Source organism: Notolabrus celidotus, chromosome 9, assembly GCF_009762535.1.
Source record: "Notolabrus celidotus isolate fNotCel1 chromosome 9, fNotCel1.pri, whole genome shotgun sequence".
In the NCBI taxonomy this organism is placed as follows: domain Eukaryota; kingdom Metazoa; phylum Chordata; class Actinopteri; order Labriformes; family Labridae; genus Notolabrus; species Notolabrus celidotus.
Window position 1 is genome coordinate 11348731 of NC_048280.1, and position 19927 is coordinate 11368657.

At 39.3% G+C, this 19927-nt stretch overlaps 1 protein-coding gene across 3 annotated transcripts; it reads right to left on the reverse strand.

Moving 5' to 3' along the window:
• Positions 1-105: 105 nt before the first annotated feature.
• plat (plasminogen activator, tissue) lies at positions 106-14757 on the reverse strand. 3 transcript variants are annotated; one of them, XM_034691105.1, is made up of 15 exons: positions 14584-14757; positions 9006-9109; positions 7631-7673; positions 7176-7310; positions 6254-6364; positions 4108-4282; positions 3505-3596; positions 3238-3412; positions 3066-3151; positions 2913-2972; positions 2605-2809; positions 2381-2517; positions 1938-2078; positions 1601-1749; positions 106-1509 (listed from the first exon to the last, which is right to left on the reverse strand). In XM_034691105.1, the coding sequence occupies exons 2-15, from the start codon at positions 9066-9068 to the stop codon at positions 1342-1344; spliced, it is 1740 nt and encodes a 579-aa protein (XP_034546996.1). In that variant the 5' UTR covers positions 9069-9109; positions 14584-14757; the 3' UTR covers positions 106-1341. The 3 variants fall into 3 exon arrangements, with proteins under 3 accessions (XP_034546996.1, XP_034546995.1, XP_034546997.1); XM_034691104.1 differs by having other exon boundaries at positions 7550-7673; XM_034691106.1 differs by lacking the exon at positions 7176-7310.
• Between the last annotated feature and the right edge of the window lie 5170 nt (positions 14758-19927).

Genomic DNA, 19927 nt, shown 5'->3' on the forward strand with positions numbered 1-19927 from the left:
AATGTAGTTTCATTCAGGTGCTGATGAAGTGAGCCTTAGTGATCCTTAAGCTGTCTCGGTGTAATGATTTATCAGTTCATAAAAAAAGGTCAGAGCAGACAAATATTATTTCTGGTATTATTTATTAACCAAGGAGTATGTTGCAAGATGTGGTTATGATGACAGTGACAATAAATTATTTAGCTTTAGTACACACAGTACAAAAGTGTTTTCTACAAAACGGTTTTAAAACACATAAATAAAAAAGTGTTGTACAAAAAATCTTAAACTCATTCATAGAACAATTAGTTGCAGTAGAATTTAAGCTTTGCAGTCAAAAAGCAGTTTAATGTCAAATACAAAAGACAAAACCCCCAGTCGGTTTCAATGTAAAATCAATTTACATGTTATGTACACGTTGGGCTCAACCCAGGAGACTGGTGTAGAAGTGCTCTTGAAGTCTGGTTAAAAATATAAGGAAGACCAAGTGAGAGTTTGCTCTTCTTGTAAAGTGAAGCTTGAAGAACAGGTCACAGATTTGGTAAATAGAGTTAAAGTCTCAAATATCTGTCCTCCTCCTGTTAAAATATCATCCTATCTACAAGGAAAAATACGGAAGGTTGGAGAATTAAAACTGCACCATCAAGCAGAATCTGAACCAGCAGATTAGTCTTTTCTTTATATTCAGGTTTGATCCTCCCAGACCCTCAAATGAAGCAAACTTTGCATTAAAACTAGTAAAGTAAAACTACATTGAGAACACAAATCCAGCACAGGCTTTCCTTTGCTTGCACAAGCCTTGAAAAAAGCTTACATTCCTATGTGACGTACTCTACTGTGCAAACTAAATGCTAATGTTAAGTGGAGTGCTCTTATAGATCAAAAGTTGCTACTGACCTGAAGTCTGCTACTGAGACTTCTCTGCATTAATCAGCGTAGAGCCGCCCATAAGGGCAGAAAAAAACAACTAAATCCTATATTCCTGCCTTTACCTCCTATGTTGTGTCACAACTCTGAGGACAAATTTTATACATGACAAAACATTAATGAAGATCAAGAGTGTGTCCTGTGATTCTGTCCATACATACTGCCTCACAGAGTAAAGAACAGAAAACAAGAACTACACTGAGCATTCAAACTCATGATTGAAGTTCTTCTTGTGCGTTTCTGTTGGAGTCTTTTAGGTGCTTTAAAAACTACCATCAGGTTAGTTGTGTACCATCAGACAAACTCTGAACATGATCAGAATCAAGTGTGTCTCTCTGGCTATTGTCTCGATGATAAACATCAACATTTCATGTTTAACCCACTGTGTTTATGGGTATAGTCATTCATAACATCTTCTTTGCAGTCTCTCTGACTTTAGACAGGGTTTGCCTTGATTTTCCCATTGATCCATTCAATGTAATTGGTGACACGGGTGTAGACCCCAGGCTTGTCCTTCTGCCCGCATCCATCACCCCAGCTGATCACACCCATCAGAGTCATCTTCTCTTTGTTACGACAGACCAGAGGGCCACCAGAGTCTCCCTATAATGGAAAATGGAAAAAGGAAAGTAAAGATTAGATAGAGCAAAGTTATCAGTAAAGTAGGAGGGAGGAGATTAAGTAAAATTCTCACTTTGCAGGCATCATCCCTGTTTCTGGTGTCCCCTGCACACAGCATATTGGAGGTAATTTTGCGTCCAGATAGAACACCAGGGACACAGCGCTCTTTGGGCCACAAGCGAACAAAACCTCTCTTAACTCGCTCCGAGTACTCTGCAGAAACTGGGGAGAGAGTTTAAATTCAGCAACTTCTATCCAAGAACAAAAATCTTATTATAGTTTGTTGAAAAGCTCATACAGCCCTCTGCCGGTCAGTAAAGTAGGTGCCTTTTATGTCTTAAATGCATTTCCCACAATAGCAGCCATGCAAAGATTAGAGAGCACCACAGTTGGGTAGCTTGTTTGCTTACATTCAGAGTCTTTTCCGTATCCTGAGATCTCACACTCAGTCCAGTCGGGCAGCACCAGCCCACGCTCGGGCAGACACGCAGGAAGAACCTCCGGAGAGTTTACAGCACAGATGCCAATGTCCGTCTGAAGCTTCAAAAGAGCTGCAAGTGGAAAGTGACCAGTGGAAAGTCAGGGTAATAATGCACTGGGAAGTCTGTGAAGACTGACGGTTTGAGTTCAAAGTTTTAACAAGCCTCTGCTGCCCTCTTAATGTTCCATATCATCACCCCCTGGGGGAAACTGGGCTGCTACACGGTCTCATTTAACTTTTTTCAGTCACTTTATAGTATGCCACAACCCTGTTTTTAAAATGCTATTTTTCTTTGTTTTACACAAGCTGACATTTTGATGATACAAGATTGGGAAAAAAATGAAAAAATGGGATTGCCATATCTTCACTCACCGATGTCGTTATCAAATGTTTCGTGGTCAAATTGCTCGTGGATCCAGTACTTCTCAACCTTGAAAATCTGCTCGCCGCTGGAATTCTGTTTCCGGAACGTTCTTCCCAAAATCACTTCCAATTTTTCTGCTTTAACACTAAAAAGAAAAAAAGGGGATATTAGCATTTTGTCTGGTAAACAGGTTCAACTTTTTCATGTGTGTGTTAATGTTAAGGATCCTTACCTGTCTTCGAAGCAGTGTGCAGCTGACAGCACCCAGCAGGAGTCAATAAGCACCCCTCCACATCGGTGAAAGTGCTTTTTGAGACGGCCCTGGTAAGCATTAATGGCTGCCTGCCATGGCTGCTCTGTGATGTCACTCGTTCTGCCACCAAACATGCGGAAAGCAGGGCGATTCAAGCTGTTGTCCATACGCTGGCCGCATGTAGCTATGGAGAGGATGGTTAAATATCAGTAAATGATATCAAGACAAACATAAAACAGGGAAGCTGGGCTCTTTTTGATCAGAATTTAAAGTAAAAAATGTCCTACCTTTGTTGTTGGTGGTCGGTGCACGAGGGCCGAGGGTTGTGATGGTAGGTGGACGTGTTGCTGAAAAGCAGAAAGACTAAAGATTTCAGCTCCTGATTTGAATGAGCTTCCAAGACTTGACTGCAATAAAATCGCCATAATAAAGAAACTCACAGCATTTAGGTATGTCACACAACTCCCAGCTCAGCTGCATGTTCTTGTAGGTGTGACACCATGGTCCTACATCACCGTCTGGATTCCTATTGGATAAAGAAAAGGAAATCTAGTCAGTTATTCTGGCTCTCTACATGAGAGTGTGTCAGAGTAAGCATTTTGTGTTGGCTACCTGCAGAAGCTGTGGCTGCCCAGTCCCTGCTCCAGTGCCTCAGATTTCCAAGCGTTGTTGACTTTGCGCTTTAAAGCAGGAGAGTCCCACGGGAGACAGCGAGAGCCGCTCTTAGTGACAGATTTTGTTCCTCTGTAGGACAGGCCGGTGCCCTTCACACACTCATGGTATTTATCTGCTCCAAAACACACAGAGAAAGAGAGTGTTAAAGAAATACATAGTGAAATCTTTATTATTTTAGCTTATAAGCTTTATGTAAGGACGCACCTTCAGGACATTTGGGCATGGAACAGGCCTCCCAGGAGATCTGAGTGCCTTTATAGATGTAACACCAAGGAGTTTCATCACTGTCAGGGTTCCTGAAGAAGGAAAAGGAAAGCACGCTTATGGTTTAATTCATGGTACAAGAATTCTAAACCAAACTGTTTTAAAACTCATCATCCTGACAAGGTTTTACCAACTGAGACTCATTTTCATGTTTAATTCTGTCTATTTTCCTTTCATTCCCTGTATCACCTGTAACTTCACTCCCTAACTCCTGTCAATATTTGCCAATTTGCCTCTATGATACAGTTGACTCTGTTTTATGCTAGCTGCCTTGTCTATGAACCATGCTTTTGTTAAGCTGATCCCCTTCCAGATGAGGTTTTACAGTTTTAACCTCAAAGTAAGGCATTTTAATCTTTGGCTATTGACAATTAATTTAATTAAGGTTACAAAACATTCCCAAATACATCCTGTCAGCAGATTAAAATAAATGTGACCAGTATTATGCCGGCTGATCAGACCCCTCTATATTTTAATTCTAAGGATACAATGGATTTTTGTTGTTCATTGTAACAGATGCTCTTGTGCACACTTGTCATTTACCTGCAGAAGTTGTGATTGCCCAGTCCCAAACTAGCAGCATCGTTTTTTCTGGCGGTGAACCTCCTTCCTCTCAGAGATGTGGAGTTCCAGTTTATGCACTCTGATCTTGAAGTGCTGGTACTCCATGTGCCGCGGTAACCTTCACCCTTTCCCACAACGCACTTCTCATTGGTGTCTGTGACAGAAAAAAGAATATGGTGTCACTCATTTATATTAGACTGACATCACTCTTATAACTGGCCTAATGTTATTTATTCTGACACAATAAAACGTATTTATTGGTTGTGGAAAATATTAGGCCATTCAGTTTCGGACAAATTATGGAAACATTTATTAGTTATTTCTTATGTAAGACATTAAACTCATGACTTGCTCCTTAATAGCATTTTTATTGTATTTTTCCAGTTAGTGGTGTCAAACAATGACCAAACATAAACTATCATGATCGTAAAAGCAATCAGATTTACTGAGTCCTGCCTCCTAACTCATTACTCTGTCATTGAAATCGCTCCAATGTGACCACTAGTGTTTGCATAATTATCCCAGTGAGAGGGCGGGGTGTCCCTAAAAGCCTCAAGAAGCTGCCCGCAGAATCAAAAATATTTATGTCCCAGAATGTCTCTCCATGGTTTATGATCTTTCGCTTCTTTTCTCCAGACCACAGGCCCATGACACCTTCTGTTTGAGTCACACAGTCAGACTATGACTTTATCTGGAGTCATTAACAAGTTCGTAGAACGTTTTAATCAGGATTGTGTCACCGGCCGCACTGTTATGGACTGGGGTCAACTGAGTTTTTGTTTGGTCAAAGGAAAAAAAGATAGGCCAAAGAGGGACACCAGATACAGAATGAAAACAAGTGTCTCTCTTTAGACAGACAGAAGAAGAGATTCAAGACGAGCTGAAGTAGATGAATTGGTCAATTGATAAACCAAAAGAAAATCAACTATTTCTGTTCCTATCTTCTATATTAAATAAATTAATTTATATATATTACTTAATCACAATTATAGTTATTTCAGAACACATTCCAAACAGCTAAAGTCCTTTCTATTTATGCAACAATAAACTGGAGACTTAACTCAGGGCGCTGTTTAAAAGTTTAATCTGAGTTTAAATTATCCAGAAATCTACTTCTTTCCTGTTTTTTTAAAGAAAGACTAGATTGGATCAACATTATTCAGATAAAGACTTTAAAAGATTAAATATGGATGACCAGTGCTCCAAATGGGACTTCATATGACATACTTTGTCCACAGGGGGCACCAAAATCCACACAAACTGAGGACCCTGACAGCTGCTTTAAATAATATTAACGTCTGATAGTCAGATATTTCGAGAAACATTTATGGAGACATCATTTTTTTTTTTTTTATCAAACCTAGTGTTTACTTTTCCAATACGTCAAGTGCAAAGAAAAATCCTTAAATATCAAGATCATTGTACAAATGTTGTGCTGTTTGACCTACTCATAAAAAAATATTAGACAAAATAATTTTTTTAAGGATTAGAGTTCTCCTGGTTCTAATCAGAGGCTTTAAACAACAAAAAATGAAGGTTATATTTGGTGAGTGTGAACCAAAGTTGGATCTGATTTTAAATTTTTTTTTGAAAGAGCTTAGGTCCAGGTTCAGGTTACTTTATTTGTACCCGTAGGTAAACTTGTTTTGCAGCCAGTGAGATGTTAGGTCAATACAAAATTACAAGATAGATGTCAGACAGAACAAACTACTTAATATGCAAAACACAGAAAAATATCCTAAAACTAATCTAACAGTAAAAATGGTAAAATGAATAGACATGATAAAATGATAAAAGTGCTAAAGGTTCCATTTAAAACGCATATCAGAGAACAGTCAACCAGTAAAACGATAGAATCACATGAATAAATAAGACAATCTGGGCTTAAGTCTTAAGTCTTACTTCCAGTTGTGATCCTATTTGATAGCTTTAATCTGATCAGATATTCAAACAGTTTGGCCTTGGACTGTTACAGGGACTAACAAATGTTAGGTCAACTTTTGAAACTTTCCTAGTTTTTGGGTTGTCATGGGAGGAAAACATTTTAAAATTAAATTTTCCTAGCAGGTTCAATACAAAAATATTGACGTCCTTCATTACAAGTAACACATTGTCAGGTACTTACTGATCTCACACTGAGCCCCGCTGAAGCCTGGAGGACACTGGCAGAGGTAGTCTGACGTGTACACGGCCTCCTTACAGGTTCCCCCGTTGTAGCAGTGAGACACGTAGCAGTCTGGAGGGGGCAGACAGAGAGCTGGTTAGTCAGTCATACGTCATAAAGTTTCTCAGCATACAAACAATCTTAATAATGAGATGGAACATGATTGATTGAACCACTTGCGTAAACAGCTTTTTAAACTGTGGGTTTGGTCTTGTGTGTCATATTTGACATAGAAACATGAGAAGTATAGAAAGTGTGCGTGGCTCATCTTGACTCTCTTCTTACACAGAGGCTTTCTTTCCCAGACTGGGACTGGTTCTCTGCCAGTCCGGTTTCTCATTTATTATTTCAATGTTTCCTAAAGGCTTGCGTTAAGAATAACAGCACCTCGCTCGCTCTCAGCGCCATGAGCTCACAGACGGTGCAGACCGAAAATGTGGTTGTAATTTGTGCGAGGGCGGGGCAAGTCATGTCTCGCAGAATTCGTCAATGGGGGTGAAAGTGCGCAAGAGGGCTCTCCTGGCAGGAGTACTCCAAACAGACTCAGACTAAACTACGCCCACTTAAAGACACAGAAAACCCAGCAGCTCTTCATTTGGATGCACTGAAATAACACAGGTTTGGAGACATGATTGAGGGAAGCCGACAAAAAAATAATCATGTGAGGTTTTAGTGGATACTTTGAGGTAAAATGAAGACAGAGAGGTCAGTAAGGGCAGCCAAAGACCAACAGAATTTAACAAGCAAAGGATTATAGTCTCATAATTGTACACAAAATATGGCTGATTAGAAGGAGACATAAAGGGAAGACAATACAAACACATGTGTGATTGTGGATGTGTGTGTGTGTGTGTGTGTGTGTATGCATATGTGTCACACTCACTGATGACGGGCACAACATGACAACGCTCTCGTCCTCTCAATGCACAACGACAATATTCCACCTGTCGTCCCTTCCATTGCAGCCAAGTGTCCCCTGAACTACGCACAGCTGATGTCTCACTATCAACACATTGTGCTGAAAAATACACACACGCAAACACACACAGACACACAAATAGTAAGTATACAGCCAAGACACACAGAGAACCTACTTACTGTAACATATAAAAGCAGTGCAAACACAATGGTGAAAGGAAAGGGGGAACACAAACAAAAACAGTGAGTTAACAGATTGTGATTAAAGTTGTGAAGGGTGATGATGATTGTGAGGGTGGTGCAGTTAGGTAAGACAAACAGGTGTGTGATGGGGCTCACAGGACGTGTCAAAGGAAGATGAAGACTTCTGGACATGAATAATCAAAAGCGTCCGTCTAGCAGGCTGCCTGTCAGGCTCACCTCTGTAAAAACGAGTCCCTCTTTTAGAGCGGAGCAGCTTCACCTGAAACACAAAATATATATGTAAAACACAAAACAGTGGTGCGGTGTGGGAAAACAGGCTGTTTCCGGTCCACACAGACAGGGCTTTTATTACATTTCTCTGGAATACTGTGAAAATAAACTTGACACTGAGTTGCTCATTCATTACTATCAGCTGCACTCGTGTATAGAAAAGAAGAAAGATCTAAGAGTTAACAGCATTGACTGTATAAAAAGAAAAACAACGGCAGCTCCTGAAAAGTGGAGCTAAAACAACCAGAACCTCCTCTAATAACTGGTTACAGTCTAGATCAGTGGTTCCCAAACTTTTCAGCCCGCGACCCGAAAATATAGGTATCAAAGACTCGCGACCCCCACTGTTCTTCAAAGTTGCTTCATACTTCTTTTAGCTGGACTCCTAAAACCTTTGGAGTCTTCTCACAACGAAGAAAGGCAGAAAACTAATGAAATGTTGTGTTTGCAAGGCCTTACTTCAAATGTAACTACTACTTTTGTCGCTATTTTTTTCAGTCATAGTTCAAATATGCAATTTTTAGATTACTTTACAAAAAAAATTATTCTGGAAGACATCTCGCGACCCCCCACTAGTGTCTGGCGACCCACCAGAGGGTCCCAACCCACACTTTGGGAAACCCTGGTCTAGATCATAAAGCCCGCCTCCTCCATGTCAACAGATGGGACACGGTTTAAACTTTAAAATCAATGCACTTGTCAAAAACATGCTTCCTGTCATTAAAGTGAGTTATCATCAAGCTGATTTATGACGAAGTGTTCATTTCTCTGAGAGGTAATTAGTTTACTGATTGATTGGCAGTGTTGACAAATGCATGTGTGCACCAGATTAACAGAGTAGAGGAGGAATGGTGAGAGAAAACATACCAAACACTAACACAAGTGTCATTAATCTTTCACACAGTCAGCGGTTGGCAGCAGGATTATAAAGAGGTTATGAATTATGTTGTTTCAAAATTAAATGTAATAAAAATGTATTTCTGTAATGTTTCTCTTGTTAAAGGGAGCGCCAGTTCAGCTCAGCAATAACTTTGTTCTTTTAAAAATGTGCGGTCTGGGTCAAGTCCAGCCTGCGGCCCTTTGCCATTCCCCAGTTTCTCTACCCAGTTCCCTCCTCTACCTACTGTCTTATCCCGTCAATAAAGGCATGAAAAGAGTATCACCAAAACTGCTTTCATTCCCCATGCAAATAAATATATGACTTAAAGTTTTGTCATAGGGATTATGCGCCACTTATAGAATTTGAGCTTCTGTCAAGTATTCAGGATTTGTAGTGAAAACATATAGTATAGCGCTCTTATGTCATGGATGTAATACTTACATTGTCAGCTTGGCTGCAGCAGAGAGCAGATAGGAGCACTATAAGTCCAAGTGTGGTTGTCATGTTTAATCGAGTGGTTTCCCGCTCAAGTGGTTATTAATTATCTGGAATATAAAGAAAGTATAAAAACATGTTAGGAACAATCTACAGTGTTTTTTTCAAGCCAATACAGACATATGGAAGCACTCAGTCTCTGTGAGGGATCAGGCAGGAGTTCCTTAGTAATATGTCTGTCAGTGTAAATATTATGTCTGAAATCTGTCACAAACACAGAGACAACAATTGCAGGAAACATCCACACTGTCCACCTTTCTTGACACTACTGTTTCTCTGTTCAGCTTCCTTCTGTCATCTACAGTAAGCCTGTTTCTGAGGGAGACCACCAGGGAGGAAAGGGTGGGTAAGGTGGGATGCTGATGGGAACAAGGGGTCATTTGTAGTTCCTTGAAGTTGTGTTGACTTTGTGACTCATACAGGAAGTTATAACAGCCTGTGCAGGACAGCCTGATAGGATGTTCTATATATGGTTTTGCTGCTGTGTTTAAATTAATTTCCCTTTTATCATTTTTCATCTATAACTTCCTCTCTGTGAACAAACAGGACGCAGATTATCTTCACTTGATGCTAAAAATGAAACTTAACTTCTATCAGACAACACAATCTGGACAACCCTGGGGTGATAAAAAGCAGCACGCACTGCAGAAAGTTTCTGCACCTCTCTGATGGCATTCCTTCTCCACCAGAGCAGAGCAGCAGCTGTGGGAGGATGAAGTGACTCAGGGCTTAAAAGGGAAGGAGGAGAAAACAGCAGGGAAAACCCGTAGCTAGTCAAAAATACTACAGTCATATTTCCCCCTCTTTTTTGGGGGGGAAAATGATGTTTGATATTGAATGCAGAAAAAGTATGCAAAGAAGAGATACTCCTCAGTTAAGTGTGACTAAACATGAGTCACCAAGGAGAGGATGATTGAAGGATGGAGTGGTGAGGAAAACATGAAAGAGATGAGAAAGAAAGAGGAATCAATCAAGGAGTGACGAAAAATTGACCGAAATGTGAGGATTAACCAAGATGTTTTAAAAATAGTGATGAGGAACTTCTTTGACAGACACACACGCACAAACCCAGACATACAACAAGAACCGTGTGCATACAAGCCTGCACGTTTTTACATCCACTGACTCACCTTCTGTGGTTGACTGGGCCAACAGAAAACAGCAGTGTGTGTTGTCATGTATCAGTGAGGCAACCAACGCACACACACACGAGCACATACATACTCGCTCACACACAAAGTGTTCAGCAACGTGGAGCTAATAAACACCCCTACAAAGATTTACTGTTCCCTCTGCTCATTGTTCACCGGAACAAAGACTCCCCCTCAGGATCTGACTTTTAAAACACACACATGAATTCTCACACTCACCATTAGGAGAGTAGATCTCATGAAAGCTATCCTTGTGTCTCGAACAAGTAAAACACCCCGTTGACCTGCGCTTTTACCCCCCAACAGAGCCTCTCTAGCAGGGCGACAACAACACACCAGTTTCCTTTTTTGTTTCCTTTGTGCAGCTGTTGAGCTCCGTTCAGTCACCCCACTCTCCACCCTGTCAGCTGAAAACATGTGTTTCCTGCTATAGTACAGCCAGCCCAGGCCTCATGCATTTCGGAAACATGAGTTCATATCAACACACGCATGCACAGAAACTCAAGCCAACAAGTACACACCAGATATGAAAACATGTGTATCCCACCCTTTTTCAAAGTCTGCAGTCTGATGAGGAGAGGCCATGCCGGGGAGCCATTAGCTCTCCGCCATGGACAATCCCAGAATGCAAAGGTCTTCGTTTTAGCTCATCTTACCACATTTAATGCATTTGAAGGGGCAAATAAATTACAAAGAGTTATTTAGAGTATACAAAGTAACACCAGATGTTTTGAGTTTTATGTACAGCAGAACTGAATGCCTAAAAATGACCAACTCTTGAAACCACAGGGAAAAAACCTTGTGTTTATTTTATTTTCAGCTTTATCTCACTTTACCTTTTTACTTTAGACAGCCTCTGGGTCTCATACTTTCGTTTCCCTTTTACAAGATAAGCGGAGTAATTGGAAATTTAAGTTAATTATCTTTTAAATTTCCAATGAAAAATGCATGTTTTTGATCATTTGGAGGTGTCATATAACAGCTCATTGAAGAACAGCTAACCATTATAAGCCGTCTTTGAGTTGTTATTACTTGTAACTACAAATGCATTATGAACAGCCCTTTGACACAATGCAACAAAAAATATTAAGAACTAGAAGAATTTTTATTCAGATTCAACTTTTTTTGACCATATAGAGTTTAGACACATTGGAAGGATTTCACCTGCTGTGGGCAGACAGGATGGAGGAGAGCAAGACTGAACCAACTGGTGAAGAAGGCCAGCTCAACTCAGTCCTGGACCCTGTCCAGGTGGTGGCTGACATGAGAATTATGGCCAATCTGTTGTCTTTGATGAACATTTCTTTTCTATATATATTCTTGTTGAAATTCTTGTACTGTACACCTTTTTGTTTGCTGCTGTAACTCCATGAATTTGCCCTTTGGGGATGAATAAAGGATTATCTTATCTTATCTTATCTTAGACTGTATTCTGAAGGAGACTCTAATGACAGCCTTGTGATATTCCGACTTTTCTCATAAAATATTATCAATTTATAGCCAAACATTAGGAATAGTGACAATCTATAATAACTATTGTTGCACATACAGACCAGAGGAACTGATACATGACTAAAAGCTACAAAGCCACAACAACTGGCTCATATTAAATCCTTTCTGAAAACTCCAGCATACCACTGGCATCCCACTGGCTCTGAAGGGTTAAATTGGCATCAGTCTGTCGCACCCAATCACTCAATACATGAAACGTGTACCACCATGTATGCAGCCTGAGGACAGTGTGGTTTCCCTAGTAGGTCAAATATGAATGGAAGAAATGAAAACGTCTCGGAGCAGCAGCAGCAGCCAGACTGTGAGTCAGCAGCAGTTTCAGATGCACCACTTTGGTCAAACTAACACATGCAACAGATGATAAGACTGAGAAACAAAAATATACACTAGAGTTTTTCACTTCCTATTTGGGTGCTTTTGCAGTTCATTTAAAGGAACTGCTGGTCTTCAACGGTAACCACAAACTTTGTCACAGGACCATTAGCAGAGACCTGTAATGATGACGGTGTGCTGAGGTTGTAGAGGTTGGAGGTGAGACATTTTTGTTCAAAATTTCAAAGACTAGAACTGTGAGAATGGTTAGAAGGCTCACAGGGAGCATAGTTGTATCTCTCTGTGAAGTTCAAATTTTGAACTTAAGAGCATTTTTAAGTTTAATTTAATGAACCCTTTTCTCTTCAAAGGCCAGAAATGATAATAAAACCTATATTTAGATTGTCTGGACTGCTCTCACTGGCAGCCAAAAGAGGAAGTGTCAAAGGAAACATCTTTGCAGTTGGCATTGTTGCACTTTTATAGTCTAATTTCACTGGCTGAATCTGTTTCCTTGCAATATTTCTTAGAGAGCTCGACATTTATAAGGTTGTATTGTAAACACTATTCCAATTGTCTTGTCACAGCAGGCTGGCAGCTTTATGTTTCCAGTAAATCAGATTTTTTAACTGGTTTGACCTGCTGGGGTTTGTTAACCTGCACTATACCCTCATTAGCTTCAGGTAAGGCGTTGCTCCTTCAGTTAAGAGCTTTGCACGTGTATAATATGTTTGCCGATGAAGCTTTCTGGCATGCAATGTCATGTTAGTAAGCTCCTTAGCAGGCATTATTCATTCAGGGAGTTTTCAGTCAAGCTTCAGTAAACCAGCTGTGATCCATCTCTGTAAAGTCCCCAAAGAACAGAGAGCTGCATTGTTGCAGCCTCCCTTTGTGCACAATATGAAGCCTTGAACTTCTTATCAGGGTGAAACACAAACTCAGAAAAGGTTGAAAGAGCAGGTGCTGACATTAGAAATGAGTAAAAACTGGAACATGAGATGGTTATGTGAAAGGAGATGAAAGCATGGACAGAACAGAGAAAGAGGGAGAGGACGGAGATGAAATCAAATCCCAGCGGTCAGCAGAATGACAGTGAGTAGTCCTGAGTCATCCCAGCTCCCATCCAGAACTGCATAGGACAGAGGGAAGCTTTCATTGGACCTATAACTGCTATCAATGCTTTTTGATGAAGATATAACTCCATCATACAGTCACAGGGAAAGAGAGGAGGCTTACTTTTCCAGATTCAATTATTAAATGATTGTCTTTAGAGTGGTTTTGCGTCATCTTCTGGCCAAGTTTCCCACAAACCGATCCAACTCTGTCTGACCTACCCTTAACTTACAGCTTTGAGGTCCCATGAGTCACAAACTTCAGTCTGAGGCACTAACACAGCTGGCCACACTGCCGGGAATGCAGATAATGGACGTAAACTCCTTTCTCCCATCATGCAACAGCACAGAGTACTAGTGTGATGGAGAATATCAGCACTGTAAATGCCAGGAAGGGCATTCAAGAGATGAAAAATCCCGCTCATTAGTCTGATAAGAGTCTGCATGATGGTGATCCTGTCCAGGTTTTGGCTCAGAGTGGTACACAGATACACAGTATCACAGCAGGGATGTTCATAGATAAGAAACCTACAGTGAGTCCAGCTGAAGGGCACAGTATCAGCAAGTTCTTGTAACATTTGTAACACTAAGTGGACTTCATTATAATTTACCGGTTTGCTGTCCGATAAGTGTTGGATGTGTGAGTGTGATGCTGTGTGTGAGGAAGTGTATGTGATGTGTGAGTGTGTGTGATGCTGTGAAGGGTGTTTGTTCAGCATTCTCACAGATTAAAACTGATGATGTGGATGGAAAAGGTAAATAAAGAGCTGCTTAAGTCAGGGTGGGAAAGGATTTCAGATGCCAAATGTATGAGCAAGCAGAGGGTAATCTAAAGTTTCTCCCTCCCACTCAGTTTATGTGAAACTCGAGCAGGGACCCAACTACTTATCCTTGTAAAAAATGTGTGTCATGTTGAATGTCATGTTGAATCACTGTATTATTACAATGTTGTAGGTTACTGTAGCATCATACTTATATTCACTTTAGAAATCTTCTTTAATTTCACACTGGATTAAACTCTTACCTTTTTTTTTTGCAAATTATGGTGAAATAGGAAGTAAAAAGTTTGTGTTGAATCAATACATAAAATACTATTCTACTGTCCAACGTTATACTATGATATTGGGATGTTGCCCAACCATGCGTATTTGACAAATCAACAGAGAAAAAATGCTGGTTAATATATTTGGAATGTCAAATGCAAATGAAACCATCAGATGTCGTCTATTTTCACATCACATCACATCACATCACATGAAACTCATGCACATGCAAAACCTTTCTCAATAAAAACTACAACTCTCCATCTCCAGATAATGATGTTTAAATGTCATGTGTTTTAAAAACAACTTGTTACATTAGCAGAAAACAACCTGATGCACAGCACTGTAGTAGGTATAGATGTCACGAGAGCATCAATGTAAAGAAAACACTTACCACAGTACTCGTTCAAACTCTTCTGGTTCGCTAATATCTCTTTGTCTTTGCAGGAGAAGTTTGTGTGTCCCTTGGATTTCCTCGTACGGTCTGAGTTGGGAGCCTCTCTGCTTCCAGTTTTTATCTGAGCGCTCCGGTCCTGCCGGTGTGTGTGGAGAGGGGAGGGCCGCTACTGCTGTGACCTCAGCGGGAGAGCGAGGCTGTCGGTCCGGCCGGATGATGATGCAGCCTGTTGGGCGGGGCTGATACTCAGACGTCCTCTGCAGCGACCCAAGTTATCCAGGAAAAATCCCCCCCTCCCTTTAATAGAAAAGATGTAGTAGGGTTTTATCAGGAAATTTCGCAATCGTTACCCCCGTTGGGATCCTCGAGAGGCATACATCATGATTGGGAAAAAAAAGTAAATGGAGCCAGAATTTGAAGTACCTCTAATAGTCGAGTAAGATAAGATAAGAGATATACTTTATTGGTCCCCCGTTGGGGGAAATTCTTTTGTTACAGCAGCTTTCAACACGGGACAGGGGAAGACAACAATGTACTAACATAGTTAAAAAATATAATAACAATAATAATAGCAATAGCAATGATAAAGGTAAAATAGAATAGAATAAAATTAAATAAAATTAAATAAAAGATGGCAACTATTACAGAAGTTACAATATTACAATATTACAATGTCATTTAGCAGACGCTTTTATCCAAAGCGACGTACATGCAAGAACAAGAACAACACAAGCAAAGATCTAGACAAGGGGAAACAAGATCAGTATACGAGTAACAAAGTGCTTCAAGTCCATTTGGGTGCAGGTACTACCAAGCAGTGTAAAGGCAATGCACAAAAGTAAATAAGGATTTTTTTAATATATATATATAAAATAAGGGACATCTACAATGAAGCAACCAAACCATTTAAGACCTCCCATTATCATCATCTATTAACATCACCACAATAGTGACCAAAGTACCAAGTGCTGGGTCACTCAAGAGCAGATGTATACACACTAGTTATTTGTGAATGTGCCAAGTCACTATAGTAACTGCCATGTAGTGGAATGAAAGATGAGAACAGATGATTGACAGGACATATAGTGCTGGTGTTAAACAGTCTGATTGCAGATGGGATGAAGGGCCAGCTGTATCTGTGTAAAGATAATCAAATGGAAAATCTCCAATCAATATTTATCATTATCTGACTCTAATCGTCACTTAATTCGTCTTAAAAAATCATTTAAACTTAGATGCGATACTTTTTCAGTTATCTTTATTGGGAAAAATCAAAATGGGAAAATCATTTATACAATCTATGGGAAAAATACATTCATGTTAAGCGTGAACTTCAAACATTTTGCAATATAAAAACATTTATTAACTTATCCCATGTTAAAGAGTATTTCTCAAGCTGCAAAAACTATGAAAAAATAGATGCCTTATGGTCAGAAAAAAAGCATGAAAATAAAAACTTGTGATCATCTTTCAACAACCAAAAGCTCAAAAGTTACAACAGTTTCATAATATCAATAAATATCTCTCTACTAAGCTGATGCTAAATGATTTGGAGGCAAACAGCTGGCTGTAGATGCTGGGTTTACTTTTGATTTTGGTGGATTTGGACATACATATGCTCTTTTAGTCTGTTATGTCATGTATTTTAATGTATTATCTACCCTGCGTTATGTTTCTGTGGAAGGCTGCTCATTGTCTGTCAGTAACGTAGTAAAATGTGCTGCTGCCAGTCTTGGCCAGGACACTGACTTTTAATATTAATGAGTATTTTTCTCCTTTTTAAATAAATGAATAATTAAATAACCTCTGTATATGTGATACCTGCACTTGATACAGAGGTTATTTTATTGTACATTTTATTTTGACGGTGCTGTGTTGACATTGGGATGTAATGTTTCAGTCTGTTCTTCTACTTTAGCTCTTGAACGACTCTGGTGAATGTGCAGTGACATTAAAACTGGCGCACTATTGATTTTTCACACTGTCAAGGACGTCTGTCAGTCTGTGATGGGCTGTGGGTGACATTTTATCTGTGTGGTTAACTAGCTGGCACCAGAAACCACTTGTAAAAACCACTATTCCCTGTATTCAACCCATCCCTTCCTCAGGAAATCCCAGTCACTTAGACTCAAGAATAGCTCCATCTTTTCTTAGCACCAACAGTGGTTTTATTTACACTGGATAATTCATGTTCATTGTTTTTATTGTCTGTTAACTCCATATTAAATAGCTCAGAACATGGTACTCGAGGTTGTGATGGGCGGGGATGGTTAGTTTGACGTCTGTTCTATTTGTTTCCATCTGTGTTAGATTAGAGCGCACTCCTACATCTTTAAAAAATTCAAACACACTCACACACACACACACACACACACACACACACACACACACACACACACACACACACACACACACACACACACACACACATACACATACACACAAACACACACAAACAGACATTTATATTGGGTTGTGATGGGGTTACTTTACTTTAAGAATGTCATCTATTAAAGATGACTCCTGTCCAAACCATTAAATCCAGTTACACTAACACAGCAAAGAATCTCATCACTTTTTGTTATTCTGTATTCCTTTGCCAAAGACTTTATCAAATTAAGTTCGAACACTTACTACACACCTCCTCCCCAGTGTTGTCTGATTATGACAGCATTTCAACTACTCATAACTGCCCTATTTACATTGTGCAATAGGGTGATGGGCATTTGTATATCTGCTGAGGAATTGCACAAACTCACCAACCACCTTATTATACATGTCTTGTTTTCAGGATTCCTTAGATTCAGACTCCTTAAACTCAAATCAAAGTATCAGCAAGTGGCTTTTTGTTGGTAAAGTTTTATATCTCTGATAACAAAACGTTGCATAGTGAAAAACAGATAGAAGTAACTTTTAACCTAAAAGAAAAATGAAGTATTCATGAAATAAATGATCTGTGCTAAGACTTGATAGAGTGATAGACTGGGCAAATCCTGGTAAATGTAAAGCTACATTCAGCAGTAAAGTTTAGTTAAAAGGAGCTTAATTTAGCATAGAAACAAGCTAATATCATTTTGGAGTTAACACATTAGCATAGGTTATCACTTTTGTGTTACCTTAATAAAGCTGCTGTTGGTAGGAATGGTGTACAAAACGTTACTTTTTTTCTGATGGGTTTGGAGAAAAGGTCATAATACCCATCGGTACTCATCTGTAAGTGGAGTAATTTGAGACTATTGCCAAACTTCTGCGTTTTCCAATGCCTTTGTATCAAGAAATGTTATTATTCCCCTCGTTCCCGTTATGATGGACCAATCATAGCTAATCTCCAATCCTCTGTCATGATTGATTATGGGTCGGCTCCTAATACGTCCTCCAATTGGTTATGAGTCCGGCACTATCATGACTGCACACACCAATCTGTGTTGGGGGGGATAAGAGTAAATCTGGTTGGGAGGGATAGTGTTGACATTCAAAGTCCCTCTCTCTGAACAGATGTTTACCAACAGCAGCTTTGAAACTAAATCATAAAGATACTACAGCACAAAACCACTAATAAAACATAAAATGGTCCATATTGCTCCTGTTGTGTTGTTCATATAGATTAAACCAATTAAACAGGCCGACATGGTTATAATTAGTCAGCCTTGGAGGTATAGTTTCATGACCTCCTTGCTCTTGTTTCAAGTTCAAAAGCTAGGTTAAGGTAAGCATCAGTTGTTTGTAGTAAACAAAGTGGAATAAATTTTCTCATCAAATTCAAACACTTGGGAGATACAGTAGGTAACAAACATGTTTAGCCAAAATTCCAACTATGTTGTAGCTACTGTTTAAACTGTTTTAAATTTGAAATTAGTTTCAGAAAGCTAGCTTAACGGCTAGTTTGGTTGCAGCTTTGCAGCAGGAAAATTGAAACCAGTCATAATTCAAGAAGTATTCAAAGGTAATGCTCCAGTGTTGGCAAACTGGGAATATTAAAAATGTTTTATCGCTAATTGGTCAAAGAGCAGAAAACAAGGTGTTAAACTGCTTCCGTTTTACAAGTGGAATTTCTACTAGAAAAAGTGCTTAACTGTCTTTAAGTGCTAGTGCCAAAATATAAAGGCTATAATGAAATGGATGAATCATCTCAAAGGGAAAACAAACACCTGTGTCATATTATGTATTTAAGGATAACAGATAAGTCATTTCCACAGACTGGGTTTACATGACTAAATACAGCTGACGTTAACAATGGTCTTTCATTGCTCGGAGCTCCAAGAGGCTCTCTCAGTTGTATACTACTTGAGCTTAATATCAGCGAGGATATCGTACTTTGATAGTATAAACAGGAAAGCCTTTTTTCTCATGAAATAGCCTTAAGAGTCCTTCACATCCATGGATAACGTCACAGCAAGTCCCAGGTCTTACCAAAGGAGGAGGATTCAGTTTGTTTGTTGTTCTGGAGTGAGTTACCAGATTTAAATCCAAGAAAAGCAGGTGATGAAATGAAAATCATCACTGTTCTCTGGAAAATGATATTTCCTAAGTCATAATTGACTAAATGAATGACTTTGTGGTTCAGAGAATGAAACTGAAAGGATTTGTGATTAAAGTCACATTAGGTGAGTCATATAAAAATAGGAACCAGCATGAAAAGTACTTCAAAATTGTAAAAATGCTCTTATTGTCATTTATGTGTTTTGTATTTTTAACCACCATGAAACTTAATATTTGGACGTCACAACTTCCTGGAATGTGACCTCATAAATTTTGATGTTTCTGATTAAGCATTGTCAATTTTAGGAAGATGTAAGAGTAGAGCTTTGTAGTAAAGTAGTGAGGTTTAGATAATGAGTGGGACATGTAGTTCAGTAAAGATGTGTTGGGAGCTGATATTGGGTGTGTCTGGCCCCCTGGATGGTTTGGGAACTTGATCCAGCTATTGGCGAGAAGTTGTAAAAGAAGCCGTAAAGTGTGTAACGTCCATTCCCAAAATAGTGACAGACACAGGCTTCATGATAACATCAGTAAACACACTCTATACTTTTTTAAGTTTATCCTGTCTATGAACTCACAGGATGTTATGCAATTGTATAAAACTATAAAAGTAATTCTTAGTATGTACTACTCATGTGAGGTTAGCATATGAGTTGCCTTAAAACTAGTGAGTGTAAAATCCCCCTTCTCCATTTTATTAATTTCAAGTCATGGACTTTAAAGTCCTATGCCCACCCTTTCCGCAAGACCTCACTTTGTGCCCCACTGGGCTTGGACATATAAAAAGGAAGTACACAACTTGAAAATACTGCTGCTTTCTTTTTCATAGAGGAACAATTATATATATATATTATTTGTAACT